At 46.4% G+C, this 13,642-nt stretch overlaps 1 protein-coding gene and 4 non-coding genes across 15 annotated transcripts in view; 4 read left to right on the forward strand and 1 right to left on the reverse strand.

Moving 5' to 3' along the window:
• LOC147225172 (A-kinase anchor protein 13-like) overlaps positions 1–5,480 on the forward strand; it is an 81,884-nt gene extending 76,404 nt beyond the window's left edge. For 10 of the 11 annotated variants that reach the window (XM_086163925.1, XM_086163926.1, XM_086163932.1 and 7 more), the window contains 5 exons: positions 296–499; positions 2,052–2,333; positions 4,531–4,647; positions 4,722–4,938; positions 5,038–5,480. In XM_086163925.1, coding sequence (XP_086020051.1) covers positions 296–499; positions 2,052–2,333; positions 4,531–4,647; positions 4,722–4,938; positions 5,038–5,096 — 879 coding nt within the window. In that variant the 3' untranslated portion in view covers positions 5,097–5,480. The remainder of the gene's footprint in view (positions 1–295; positions 500–2,051; positions 2,334–4,530; positions 4,648–4,721; positions 4,939–5,037) is intronic. The other variant, XM_086163928.1, reaches the window with a different exon arrangement.
• A 4,616-nt stretch (positions 5,481–10,096) lies between these two features.
• trnag-ccc (transfer RNA glycine (anticodon CCC)) lies at positions 10,097–10,168 on the forward strand. The gene has a single exon. It is a non-coding gene; the product is annotated as a tRNA-Gly (tRNA).
• A 134-nt stretch (positions 10,169–10,302) lies between these two features.
• On the forward strand, positions 10,303–10,374 carry trnap-cgg (transfer RNA proline (anticodon CGG)). Its single transcript has one exon. It is a non-coding gene; the product is annotated as a tRNA-Pro (tRNA).
• Positions 10,375–11,819: 1,445 nt separating this feature from the next.
• On the reverse strand, positions 11,820–11,891 carry trnag-ccc (transfer RNA glycine (anticodon CCC)). The gene has a single exon. It is a non-coding gene; the product is annotated as a tRNA-Gly (tRNA).
• Positions 11,892–11,984: 93 nt separating this feature from the next.
• trnap-ugg (transfer RNA proline (anticodon UGG)) lies at positions 11,985–12,056 on the forward strand. The gene has a single exon. It is a non-coding gene; the product is annotated as a tRNA-Pro (tRNA).
• Positions 12,057–13,642: the final 1,586 nt, after the last annotated feature.

Here is a 13,642-nt window from a genome sequence, read left to right on the forward strand (position 1 = left end):
CACCTTCCACATGTGTGTGACTAACCCTCCTCCACAGGGTGTGTTGCTGATGCAGAACTCCACTACAGTACTCACAAACACACACATACTCACATCAACACTTACTCATACTTACACACACACACACACACACACACACACACAGAGGCATATCTCACACTCATACCAACACATACTCAAACATACCCACAGCCTCACTGTCACACTCGACATTTCCCTCTCTCTCTCTCTCTCACACACACACACACACACACACACCTTCCACATGTGTGTGACTGCCCCTCCTCCCCTGCAGGCCGTGGTGCTGCAGCAGGACTCATTCATCGAGGAGCAGCGCCAGGCCCTGAGCGAACGCCTGGCCGCCTCGTCCTCGTCACGCCACTCGTCCTCGTCGTCGCTGTCGTCGACGTCCACGTCTTCGTCCCGTCCTTCCTCCCTCATCGAGCAGGAGAAGCACCGTAGCCTGGAGAGGCAACGGCAGGAGGCGGCCAGCCTGCAGGTCCGTAGAGCCGGCGTCTCCGTTTTATCGGCCCGGTGACTCGGCTTCATCTTCGGCTTCATCGCTCCAAATCGGACGCGGCCTGTCAGAGCCGCTCCGATCAGAAAACAGAAGATAGTATGTGACGGGAATTCCGGCTCTTTTTTAGAGAACCGGCTCTTACGACTCGGCTCATTAAAAAAAGAGCCGGAACGGATCTTCAGATTTTTTTGTTGCTTTAATCGACATAATACCAATAATAATGTAACATTATGCACAAAATGAATTGATAATTCATTTTAAAAAAATGCATTCTACTATTATATTTTAATACCCTTTATTTTTTCGCTCTACAGTGAACTTTTGACTAATTTAAACTTTTTTATACTAAGCAACTTTAAAGTCAAGCAACACAGAATCCCTGAAAAACACACGACTCAACAAAATGTAAATTAAAAATATTTACTTTTTAGTGCAACAACAAATAAACTATGAAATACAAGAATAAACTTTTACCTTTTTTTATACGTAACAAATTTAAAGTGAAACACAGGATCCCTGAAAAACACACGAAATATAAATTAAAATATTTACAGATCTACAAAAAATAAATTATGAGAAACAAAACAATTTTAGCTTTTTATACACTCAACAAATTTTAAGTCAAACCACAATACAGAATCCCTGAAAAAAATGCAAAACAACAAAATAAAATAAGTAAAGATAAATTAAAAATATTAACTCTTCAGTGCTATAAATAAACTATAAAATACAAGAACTTTTAACTATTTACCCTTCAACTTTTGACCAGACTGAAACAACACAGAATTCCTGAAAAACATGCAAAAAATATAAATTAAAATGTGTAAGCAGTCTCTACTGAAGATTGGGATTTAGAAACAACAAGTGCAGACACAGAGACGACGCCACGCTTATTGACCAATCAGGTGCGCCTTCAAGAGGAAAAAAAAAGCGTTTCGAAGGGAGCCGGCTCCCCACCAATCAGGAGCCGGCTTCCGTCGTTCACCTCAGAGAGCCGTTACGTTCGCGAACGACAGATCACTAGAAAACAGACGTTACACACAAGTGCGGCTTTCTACATGGAGTCTCCATGGTCTCCCCGTGTCTGCGTGGGGTTCCTCTGGGTTCCTCTGGGTTCCTCTGGGTTCCTCCGGGTTCTCCGGGTTCTCCGGGTTCCTCCCACACATGCAGTGGAGGCCCTGAATTCCCCAGACGTGAGAATGAGAGGGTGAATTGTCGGATGTCTATATGATGTTCGAATGAGTGCGAACCGTTGTGTGTGTGTGTGTTATGATGTGGGAATGGTTAGATGTGTCCAAATGAGAGGGTGATAGTTGTATGTTTCCAGATGGGATAGACTCGGATAAGCCGTGTAGATAATGAATGATTATCGAAGTCCTTTTTCGTTATGTCTCCGCTGACTTTTGTCCTCAATCGAGATTAAATTCTCTCTCACGTTTTGCGACGATCCCCACCGAGCTTGCGAGACGATTCGACGCCGACCTTCGACATCTCGGCCAGGAAGCTCAAACAGAAAACGTTGTGTCCGCAGAAGCAGCAGGCGGCCCATCAGGAGGAGCGGCGGCGGAGGGAACGGGAGTGGGACCTGAGAGAGAGGAGCCTTTCGGAGAGGGAGGAGAGGCTGCGGGACGAGGAGGAGGAGACGAGGCGGCGGCGGCAGGAGCTGCTGGACGAGCGAGAGGCTCTGCTCAGGAAGAAGGAGGACTACCAGAAGGAGCTGGAGAGGCTGAGGGAGGCGCAGAGGAGGCTGGAGCGCGACAAGGAGGCGCTGAGGAGGGACGCCGACTGGAGGCTGGAGAGCCAGAGAGAGGAGGTCAGATTCGACACGGTTTATTTTCATCGTTTCTCGCTTCTTAAAGTCAGGTCTTTTGTTTCTCCTGCATTTCCGTGACGCCCACGCCGAAGAGTGTGCATCTTATTTTGGTCAAAATGTAGATGTTCCTCCCGAGCCCTGGGAACGCCTCCGTGGCGCGGCAGGCCAGAAGATCTTGGACCTCTATGTCGACCCGTTTCCTGCTGCTTCTGCTGCTTCTGTCCATTTTGTTGGAAAATAAACAGCTGAGATGTAGCCACTGTTGTTTGTAAAAAAATGGCGCTCCGCAGTGCACGAGAAGTATCTAGTAATGGCCGTGGCTTATGACAGTTAAGGTTCGATAAGGGGGTTATAATCCATAGTGATGATGCGATCATCAAAATCGTTTACCTGAAGAACCGTATGAGATAGACCTAAGAAACTGGACCTGCACCCGCATTGTCTCGGGTTGCCTTTCCAACGGCGCCGCTCAGTAGATTGTCGACGTTCAGTCGGAGAATTCGGTTTAACTTCGAGGTAAAGGTTGAGAGCTCGGGTTAGGGTTGAGATTAGGGTCGGGGCTGCGCTTTATGTGGGCTGTCCGTTGGTACCGGAACCAGGTTTGTTCTCCGTTAACTAGATGATTGACATAAGTTTCAAAAGATTTAACAAAAATAGAAAAATTATGGTTGTCAGGGTTAGGGTTAGGTAAGTATCTTATAGACCAGTGTTTCCCAACCACTTGTGCCGCGGAAAAATGCCCACTTTCACCTGATTGGTGCGAAAATAATTCATTCAACGCAAATAATGTGTCTTCCTATGTCTACGTGGGCAGCGTGCAGTGACAAATAAATGCTCTTCCACTCGATGGCAACGGGTAGTGAATTAACCTGTGCATCCGTGTATCAGAGTGATTAGTGACGCTTTGCGTGATACATTTTTAAGATAAAAAGTACTTGTATCCGCGTAAACAAACAGGCAGCATTGTTGAAAACTACCAAGACGAGTGAGAAAGCAGTGAAAGCTTGTTTCAAAGCTGCTGAACTCATCTCTAAATCCAAACAGCCACACACCGTAGCAAAACATTAATACTACCTGCCGGCAAAATCATTGTAGAAGAAATGCTCGGCTCTGGCGTTGATAAAGAAATAGCCGAATTCTCTCAAATAATACCATTTCCAAACATATTGATGACGTGTCTTCAGACATTGAAAAAAAATGTTCTGGAAAAGTTCCACATCAGTGGGAAATTTGCATTGCAACTTGACGAATCTACAGATATTATATATATATATATCAGATTTCACACTAAGTAAATTGAGACTACGGTTTCATTCAAACTCGTTAAAAAATGTTTTTTGACATATTTATTTGATAGTGTGCCGTGTGATTTTTCTAATGTAAAATATGTGCCGTGGCTCAAAAAAGGTTGGGAAACACTGTTATAGACGCATCTCAAAATAGCAAAACTCAAAATCATTGAGTAACTATATGAGATAGGACAATTTAAATTGGACCCACAACCACATTGTCTTGAGTGGGCTTTCTAACAGAAGCACCTAAAAGCTTCTCTGACTTTTGGTCAGTTAGGATCAGGGTTAGGGTTAAGGTTAGGGCTCTGGTAAATGTGTGTCCATTGGTACCGGCGCCAAGTTTGGCCATCATTAACTACATGTTAGACATTAGTTTTGAAGGATTAAAAAAAAGAAATCACGGTCATTGATGTAATGTAAGGGTCTTACAACCACATCTCAAAGTAGAAAAACTCAAAATCATTTATCTGAAGAGTTGTATGGGATAGAGAAGTGGAAGCTGGACCTGCCTCCACATTGTCTTGGTTGGGGGTTTCAACGGCACCCCTGCCAAGAATGTTTGACTTTCGTTTGGAGGGTTAGGTTTCGCATTCGGGCTACCGTTAGGGCTTTGGTAAGGGTTAAGGTTCCACCAATCACCAAGCAGTTGCATCATACGGCCCCTTACCTTGAGTAAGAGCTGAAATGGTTCTGGGAGCTGAGGTCTGTGTTCCCAGGCTCCTGTGCTGTCTGGATGCACCAAGAAAAGGCCTTGTCCCTCAACAGGTTCTAGTAACTGCAAGGAGGTCCGATGGTGCCAACATGTATGGTCGATGTCCCATTGAGCGGTGGTTTCCATGTCGTTTGAAGCAGAGTGTCATCATGCCGTGGATCTGCAGCTGATGTCCTGCTGTGCTTTTCTACAGTCGGAGCACCAGATGATCCAGCGGACTCCCTCTACCACCTCTGAGGACTCCATCAGGTTCCACAGCTCCGGCTCTCTGGATCTGGACTCCAGAGAGGCAGCAGAGGAGCCCAAGGAGGTAAAGGCATCGGCACGAGAATTAGCTTGGTTTACATCTCTGCCGGGTGGTTTTAAAGATCTGGCTCCTCGCAGGTGGAGCTTTCGTCATCGGCCCCGACCAAAGAGCCTTTCCTCCGCATCGGATCCAAGAGGATGGGGAAGAACTTCAACCCCTTCTCCTCCTCGGCAAAGACTCAGGGAGCGGAGAAGGAGTCGCAGCTCCCCTCCCGGCTGCTGAAGCTCGCCAAGCCCAAAGACAAGAAGGACAAGAAGAAGAAGAAGGGCAGCGGAGGGGAGGAGCAGTGTGCAGGTACGTCCACCCGGACCGACGTGCGGTAGAACAGCGAGTAGCATCACGGTCACCGTGGTGAAACCGACAAGAGTAACGTGTTTGCATCTGCACCTCCAGAGAGCAAAGTGACCGTGACCTCGGACCCCCAGGCTGACGGCGACATTTTCTTCTGCTGAGGAAACGGTGGCGAGCGGACACGTCGACGTCGGACCTCTGTCAGAATGCGGGCCGGTACGCCGCCGGCGCCGTCGGCCCGCCAACCCTCCGCCCCGAGCCCCGCCTGCCGGGACATCCAGGGTGCGGACTCCCTCTCGCGGAGACGCGGGGTGAAGGAGTGTTGAAGTGACAGATTTGAACCCTGCACCCTGGATGGTGCTCCGATGGATCGGGTGGCGGCACGTTGCGGTGCGGCGGCGCCCGCCGCGGAACCTTCCGGACTGCTAGCAAAGCTTTCCTCTAACCCCGAAGCAGTAACACGTTGATTCTAACTGGTTTGCTGGTGATCCGTGAGGGACGTGTTTTAATCCGCGGTGTGAGTAGCTCCTTCCGTCTCCCAACCCACAGACATCCCATAATTCCTCTCGTGAAGGTTAGTGCCTTGACCCGTCAGCGGCCGCAAACACACACACACACACACACACACACAGAGGCAGCAACACTGACGTGCCCCGCTCATTGGAGGTCAGAACATGTCGTCAGCCTCTCAGCCTCTTCGCCATTGGAGAATCCCATCGCAGGAGCTCCTCCACTCGAGGATCAAAAGATATTTTTTTCTTTGTTTTAAAAAAGAAGAGTTTTAAAAGTGCACTTTATACACATGAGCGATGAATAATGTACCTGAAGCCTTTCCTGAGCGTTCAAAAGTCTTCTCATTCAGTTGTTCCTGGAAGGAACCGTGTCGTTTTGTACAAAAAAACAAGAGGTGAAACTAGAAAGTGCTTTAAAGAGTGAACGTTCATCTGTTCCACGTTTGTCGTCGACAGCCAGAGAGACACATCCTCTGCCTGGCTTCTGCCGGAGAACGCCGGCCGCAGGTTAGTGTCGAACCCCGTGGAACCAGGAGATACGTCAAGCTGCACGATCACCCAGTGTTATCAACATCTGATCATGTCTAATCCAAGGCTTAAAATCCACAATGATAAACTTTTCTAGAAGATGGGGGTGAACTACTTCATCCAGAGAACCATTGCCAGTTTGTTTACATGGACAGTAATTATCTGATTATTGGCCAGTTGTAAGACCGAAGGTCCATCGGACCACACTTTGGGACAAACGAGCCGCCCCAGATCCTCCTGGCTGAAGGTCCTGGAGGATTCTGGTTCTCCAAGAGTCTTCACTTGGTCGGTTTTTGTAAAGGCCATTTGACATCGAGCGCAAAGAGACAGATCTTCTCTGGAGGAAAGTAACTCAGCTTTGGGGGGGAGGACCATCATCTGAGACAAACTCCAAAAAGGTCCTTCAAAGCCGGTGAAGCTCACTGCTGTTACGTAGGAAGCTAACCGTACTCAATGAAAAACCAAAAATGCTAATGTAGTCCCTACCATTCACAGACAACAGCTAGCTGCTAGCGATAGCATTTGATTGAAAGAATCTATCTTGACTCTGTGTGTGTGTGTGTGTGTGTGTGCGTGTGTGTGTGTTGTCCTTCAGCCGAATACCATCGAGATGCTAATATTGCTCCTATCATTCACAGATGACAGCTAGCTGCTAATGTTAGGATCAGATTGATGGAAACTACCCTAAAGACTACCATAAAGATGCTAATGTAGCTCCTACACATCAAGCTGCTAGCATTAGCTTCCCCTCGACGATGCAGTCAGTGCTATCCTCTGGTCCTACCCAGGGTCACGCTGGTGTCAAATGGCTCCTACAAACAAACTACCAAAAAAATGGGAACTTTTAAAAGCACTATATTGGCAGCTAAAGTTATATTTAAAAGCAAAGATATTTGAAATTACATGTAAAACTCACGCCCCTTTTCAGCGTGGTGTGTCCTCCTCACTGTCTATTGGAAAGAACACAAACGAGGTTTGGTCGATGTTCCTGAACCTGACGCTGGAAATCTCGACCCTTCAAAGGGTCATTGAACGCAGCGCGATGCAGATTACGGTCCATGTAAACAAGTTAAAATCAGTGTCTCTCCGAGACAACGAGTTATAAAATATATAGCAATGGAATATCTTCAAAACCTTGAAACTACTCTTGCAAAGTTAAAGCTTTTTTTTTTTTCTTGTCATCTCAAAAGGTCGTTTTCCTCCGGCAGAAACGCACTAGCCTGTTGACGCCTCTCTGTCTCTCTGTGTCTTTTTCCTTTCTCTAAAAAAAACTCTTTCGGAAAAAGGGGGAGTATTTCTTTTTTAATTTAATTTTATCTTAATTTCTTGTCTTGTTCCGGCACTCGGTGGAATGTAAGCGAGTGGAAAACAGACCAGAAATGACTTGAATGCGTCGTCCGGTAGGAACTACTGAGACCTCGGAGGTTTTCTCCACGACGGCGACGGTTGAGCAGAACCTGCCGTCTTTGAGAAGCATCGGGAAGTCGAAAGACCCGGTTTGAGAGCGTCTGACTTTGGCTCTGAATGTATCCGCGGGCGACAAATCAAAACACCACCAAATTCCGTAATGCACCGCAAATCCAGCCCCCCTAATCCAAACTCTGCTGCTTTAGATAACACACGGTGTAAGCCCGGGGGGGGGGAGGCAAGGCGTTGATGGCGCTCCCCCTTCCGCCGTTCAGAAGATGAAGCTCCAGCATCGATTTTTCTCCCGACGACTAACATCTCGGGGCGTTGTTTTCCCTCGCGTTCTAGCTGAGGGAGCGGATTTGCAACCCAACCTGGAAAACTGTGTGTGTGTGTGTGTGTGTGTCCCTTCCTGACTCACGCTCTCCTTTTGTATTTATAATCCAAAACACAGATCAAAAGCAGCCATTTTTTCCCAAAGCAGCGCAGTAAAAGTGTGTGTGTGTGTGTGTGTGTGTGTGTGTGTGTGTGTGTGTGTGTGTGTGTGTGTGTGTGTCAGCATCACGCGGCCTTAAGAGGATTGAAACAGGCGGCTCCAATATGCCTATTGTGCCTTGGAGCCCCTACTGTTGGTGCTCTCGACCTGCTCTGGAGATCAGATGTTTGTCCGCACCTGTGTGTGCAGGCTTGTTTGAGTGATAGCGCCCCCTATCTGTTCGGTAAACCCTCATATTGCTGACAGTCCCTGAAGGCTGAGGGGGGCCTTGTTAGGCTGCGCCCCCTCCCAGCGGACCAATAAACTAATTCACCTTTTCTTCTTCACATCAAAACAATCACAGAACTTCCACAAATAACGGTGTCCCGGGTTCTTGGGTTCGGCACGAGCTAACGCTAATATGCTAAATTGGGATCGACGAATGAGAGCTTTTGTTTACCGCTGACATCACACCTCTGGGGCACGGCTAACAGTCGGTTAGCCACTTCAACAAAACACGAAACCCTCAAATGTATGACAACCACCAGTATGACGATCCGTACACCCAAGTCAGGGATAGGGTCTGTGTGTGTGTGTGTGTGTGTGTGTGTGTGTGTGTGTGTGTGTGTGTGTGTGTGTGTGTGTGTGTGTGTGTGTGTGTGTGTGTGTGTGTGTGTGTGTGTGTGTGTGTGTGTGTGTGTGTGTGTGTGTGCACGTCAGCCAGCCAGCCAGCATCCGGATAGCACAATATTAGCCGAATCTCACTTGCTAACACAGTATGGTGCTAGCCATTAGCATTGATGTTGTGGCACCATTAGCGCCGCCAGTGTATCATTAGCTCGGTAGACACAAGGTGTCCGGGGGGGCGGCTGTCAGGAGCTCAACCAAAAATAACAAACCAAAATGGCGGCGTTGAACTCCGGCATGCGTCGCTATCATGTCACCAGCCATCAAAATGGCGAGCAGCGGCTTTGAGGGATGTAGTGATGGTAGATTTCAGTCAGGTGTTTGTTCTTGTCAATAGCTGGTGCTATTTTTAGAAAATCCAAATCTTCCTTGCAGTAAAACTCCAAAAATCAAGCTTTTGGCTTTTTTCTTTGCTGAAATCGATGAAAGAGGAGCGACGACCTTCGTCTCTCTGGGTTTCGGCAGGAAGAACCACAGGGAGAAAATGTCCAATAGACATGGCCGCATTTCTTTCATTTATTCTTTCTTTCTTTCTTTCTTTCTTTCTTTCTTTTTTCTCGTGCCACTCCGTTCATAAACATCCACTTTTGGATCCCGGAATAGGAAAAAGTTCCCGACTCACTCAACCTTAACCCCCCGTGGCACAACGGATCTTACAGTTTTGCACTGTATGTCGTTCACAGATGTATTTGTACTCAGAACAGAAGGTACAAAGTTTTATTTTATTTTTTTTCTCCTCATTTTATGTAAAAAGAAAAAAAAAGGGCAAAAGCATCTGATTTTGTAAATATGTTTTATGTACAAATTTGAACTTCCAAAGTATTCTCGACTGTGCATTTTGTTTAGTTGGATGATTTTTTTTTTTTTTTAAATAATAAAAGCTTTATTTATCTTTCCTCTTCCTATTTTGGAAAATGTACAGTGAGTCTGTCTTTAATAAATAACTATGCTGTTTGTCAAAGTTCGAGTGTTGTGATGAAAATACATGCAGACGTAGCTGTCGGTTAGATGCTGAATTCAGCCGATAAGCGATTACTTGCAGTAAATACTCATAAAACACAACCTAGCTTGAAGGAATCGTGCAGGACACACCATGCATCAATCCTTCATTTACTCATTCATTCACGTTTTAAACAGCGTATTCTACACTTGGGGTTGCACAGGGGCCGGAAACTCCAGGCTCTCCGGGTTCCTCACACGGTCCGAAAACATAAGTGTATTGGAGACCTTAAATTGTCCGAAGGGTGAATTGTTGTTTGTGTGTTGTTGTTTGTTCAGGTGTGAATGATTGTATGAGGGAATGGTTGTATGCCCATGATGTGTGAATGAAAGAGTGGATAAATGTACAATAGACATGGACATTAGTTTCGGGAAAACGCTGTCTTTTCTCGGGTCAGGGAGAAGAAAACATGTCAACCGCGGGTGCAGTTTAACGGAAAACGGAAATCCTCAGCTGAGTGATTGAAGTTTGTCAAGATAAAGTAAACATCAGCGAAGCGGGGGACCTTTACGGGGGGAAGATTGAACTGAGACTGCGACTCCCACGCTGCAGGCGCTGGTGGTATAGTGGTTAGCATAGCTGCTTCCCAAGCAGTTGGCCCGGGTTCGATTCCCGGCCAGCGCATCCCACCCAGGTTGTTGGGCAGTCTTACACTGAAGGTGATGTTGTAATCCTTTTACATCCAAACTGTACATTTTCATATTCAATTCACAGTCAAGAACGTGTCCAAGTCGTTCCACATACATACACACCTTTGTGGCTCGTTGGTCTAGAGGTATGATTCTCGCTTCGGGTGTGAGAGGTCCCGGGTTCGAGTCCCGGACAAGCCCAGCCGCTTGCATAATCCCTTTGGAAAGCGGAAGAAGAATGGAGTAGCAAAACTTTTCTTAGGAAGACCACCAGGTGTCAAGTCCAAACACCAGCATAAACTCCCTGAAGGGGAAAGAATAAGTAGAAGTGTTGGCGGAGCAAAGGTAAAACATTGAGTGCAGCTTGGTGTGCAAGGATGAGTGCATTTTAAATGGCAGTACCTACAAATCCATTGGTGCATGTAAAGTGCAGAAAAAGTGCTAGCCATTTAGGCGTCTGATAACTGGTAAAACGTGTTCTTCACTTCACTTCACACTCCTGTACCTCCGGCCGGAAGGTCCAGGAAGAGTGTGAAGAGTCTGTGTTGAGGGTGGTCGGGGTCCTTCGCAATGGAGTTCTGGTGATCCTCTCCGCAGTCTTCACCACTCGCTGCAGGCGTCTGCGGTCCGGAGCAGCGGTACTGCCGTACCACACAGTGATGCGGCTGGTCAGGACTTTCTCAACAATGCTGCTGGAGAAGTTGCTGAGATCTTGGGTGACGTCCCAAACCTCCTCAGCCTCAGAAGAAGGACAACAATAAGAAAACTCCTGAGGAAACAGTCAATACTTCAACACACACACACACACATACAGAGACAGACATATATCTTCTTTTCTGATATTTCAAAGTGATATTTGATGACATGAGAGAGTAGCAGCAAAGGTTTTTATTTGTATACAGTTTAGGCTAAAGGTCAGCCGGCAGTACCATAATGGTATATGATGCAATAGCAACACGATGGTTTTCTCAGTAGTGCAATAATGCATGTTTATACTGTTTATATATTGTCTATATATTGTTTAGTTGCAACTTGTTAAACAAATTCGGTACTATTATATATATTATTTACACTGTTTATTTTTAGTTTTCTATTTTTCTATCACTTTTTCTTGCACTGTCCACTTTCTGCTGTGCAACAAGAAGCTGTCTGTGAGGCTGGTGGAGCGGCGAGGAGGGACGGTACCTTCTCCCTGGAGGTCGGGGGCATCACCCACCATCATGATTTGCCTCCACAGATGCTAACTTTCATGTCGGGTTTTGGACTAGACTCCTCAAGAAAATACAGGGCACCATTCCTATTCCTATAGACATTACATAGGGCTCGTCCGGGATTTGAACTCGGGACCTCTCACACCCGAAGCGGGAATCATACCTCTAGTCACAACGGTGTGTGTGTGTGTGTGTGTGTGTGTGTGTGTGTGTGTGTGTGTGTGTGTGTGTGTGTGTGTGTGTGTGTGTGTGTGTGTGTGTGTGTGTGTGTGTGTGTGTGTGTGTGTGTGTGTGTGTGTGTGTGTGTGTGTGTGTGTGTGTGTAACGGCTTGCACATGTTCTTGACTGTGAATTGGATTTGAAAATATACAGTTTGGAAGTAAAAGGATTACAGCATCACTTTCAGTTGAAGGTTGTCCAACAAGTGGGGTAGGATGCGCTGGCCGGGAATCGAACCCGGGTCAACTGCTTGGGAAGCAGCTATGCTCACCACTATACCACCAGCGCCTGGAGGGCAGGTGGGTTCTTCTCTTTTTAGTGGGGAAAAGGAGGTTGGACCCTCTCTTTGATTTAAAATGAAGGGAGATTTCAGCCAAGTGTGGCTCGTTGGTCTAGGGGTATGATTCTCGCTTTGGGTGCGAGAGGTCCCGGGTTCAAATCCCGGACGAGCCCAGGTTTCTCTTTATCTTGTCCGGGGATCAGCCACCTTTACTTCTCAAAGAGCCCCACAGTAAAGAAAACAAAAAAGTCAATGAAAACACGTGCACTTGTTAACTTGCACTCAAGCGTCTTATTGCACTGCCACTGTTCTATTGCAATGTTCACATTCATATCTATCTTCTTCTTCCCCTTCTCCTTTCGGCGTTTCTGTTCAGGGGTGGCGACAGCAAATCAACCTTCTCCATCTAAGGTCATCTTCTCTGACCTTCTCTCCAAAACATCAAACATGTGCTGTTCCTTTGATAGACTCATTCCTGATCCTCTCCATCCTGGTCCCTCCCAAAGAGAACCTTAGCATCTTCATCTCTGCGACCTCTAGCTCTGCTTCCTGTCTTTTTGTCATTGTAACTGTTTCTAGGCCATACAGCATCGCTGGTCTCACCACTGTCTTGTACACCTTTCCTTTCATTCTGGCTGATAGTCTTCTATCGCATTGTACCCCGTTGCTTTTCTCCAACCATTCCAACCTGCTTGAACCTGTTTCTTTATCTCTTTTTCACACTCTCCATTGCTCTGGACTGTCCTCCGACTTCTTGATCTCCACTCCCTGTAGCCTCACGGTTACACCTGGGTTCCTCTTATTCACACACATACATTCTGTCTTGCAGCAACCAACCTTCATTCCTCTCCTGTCCAGAGCATACCTCTACCTCTCTAGATTTTCTCAACCTGTTGTCTGCTCTCACTACAAATCACAGTGTCATCTGCAAACATTATGGTCCATGGAGATTCCTGTCTAACCTCATCTGTCAGCCTGTCCATCACCACCGCAAACACTAAGGGGCTCAGAGCTGATCCATGATGGAGTCCCACCTCCACCTTGAACTTCTGTTACCCCTACAGCACACTGTACCACTGTCTCACAGCTAGCATACAAGTCCTGCACCAGTCTAACATATTTCTCTGCCCCTCAAGGCTTCCTCATACAATACCGGAGTTCCTCTCTTGGCACCCTGCCATATGCTTTTTCTAGGTCTATAAAAACACATTCCAGTTCTCTCTGTACTACTCTATTAGCATTCTCAGAGCAAATACTGCATCTATAGAACCCTTTCTAGGCATGAAGCCATACTGCTGTTCACAAATGCTGACTTCTGCTCTCGGTCTAGTTTCTAACTTCATTGTATGGCTCATCAACTTTCATCCTCTATAGTTGCCGCAATTCTGCACATCCCCCTTGTTCTTAATCACATTCATATCTATAATCATATTTCTAAGAATATTTACTCTTCTACCAGCACATATCCCAATGCACTGTGGACAGCGAAGTAGGAATATCACTGTACAGGGAAACACATTTCTACACTGTACATGTGAAAAGGAGCACTTTGAAAATTGAATCTCTCTGTGTGCGGTCATTCTTTTACAGGTGTGCGCAGGAGCAACAAAAATATTTTAACATTTTATTCAGACTTTACAAGATCACCATAACCTTCAAATTAAAAAATGAATGTGGCTCCGGAGCCTCGGGTTGTTGAACCCGATCTTGTCTCTGCTTGAAAATACCTTTTAGCATAGAGAGCAAGATCTTGTCGCTC

This window comes from Fistularia commersonii, chromosome 17 (assembly GCF_037954325.1).
Source record: "Fistularia commersonii isolate RoL2024-O1a breed Wild chromosome 17, RoL_Fcom_v1.0, whole genome shotgun sequence".
NCBI lineage: Eukaryota > Metazoa > Chordata > Actinopteri > Syngnathiformes > Fistulariidae > Fistularia > Fistularia commersonii.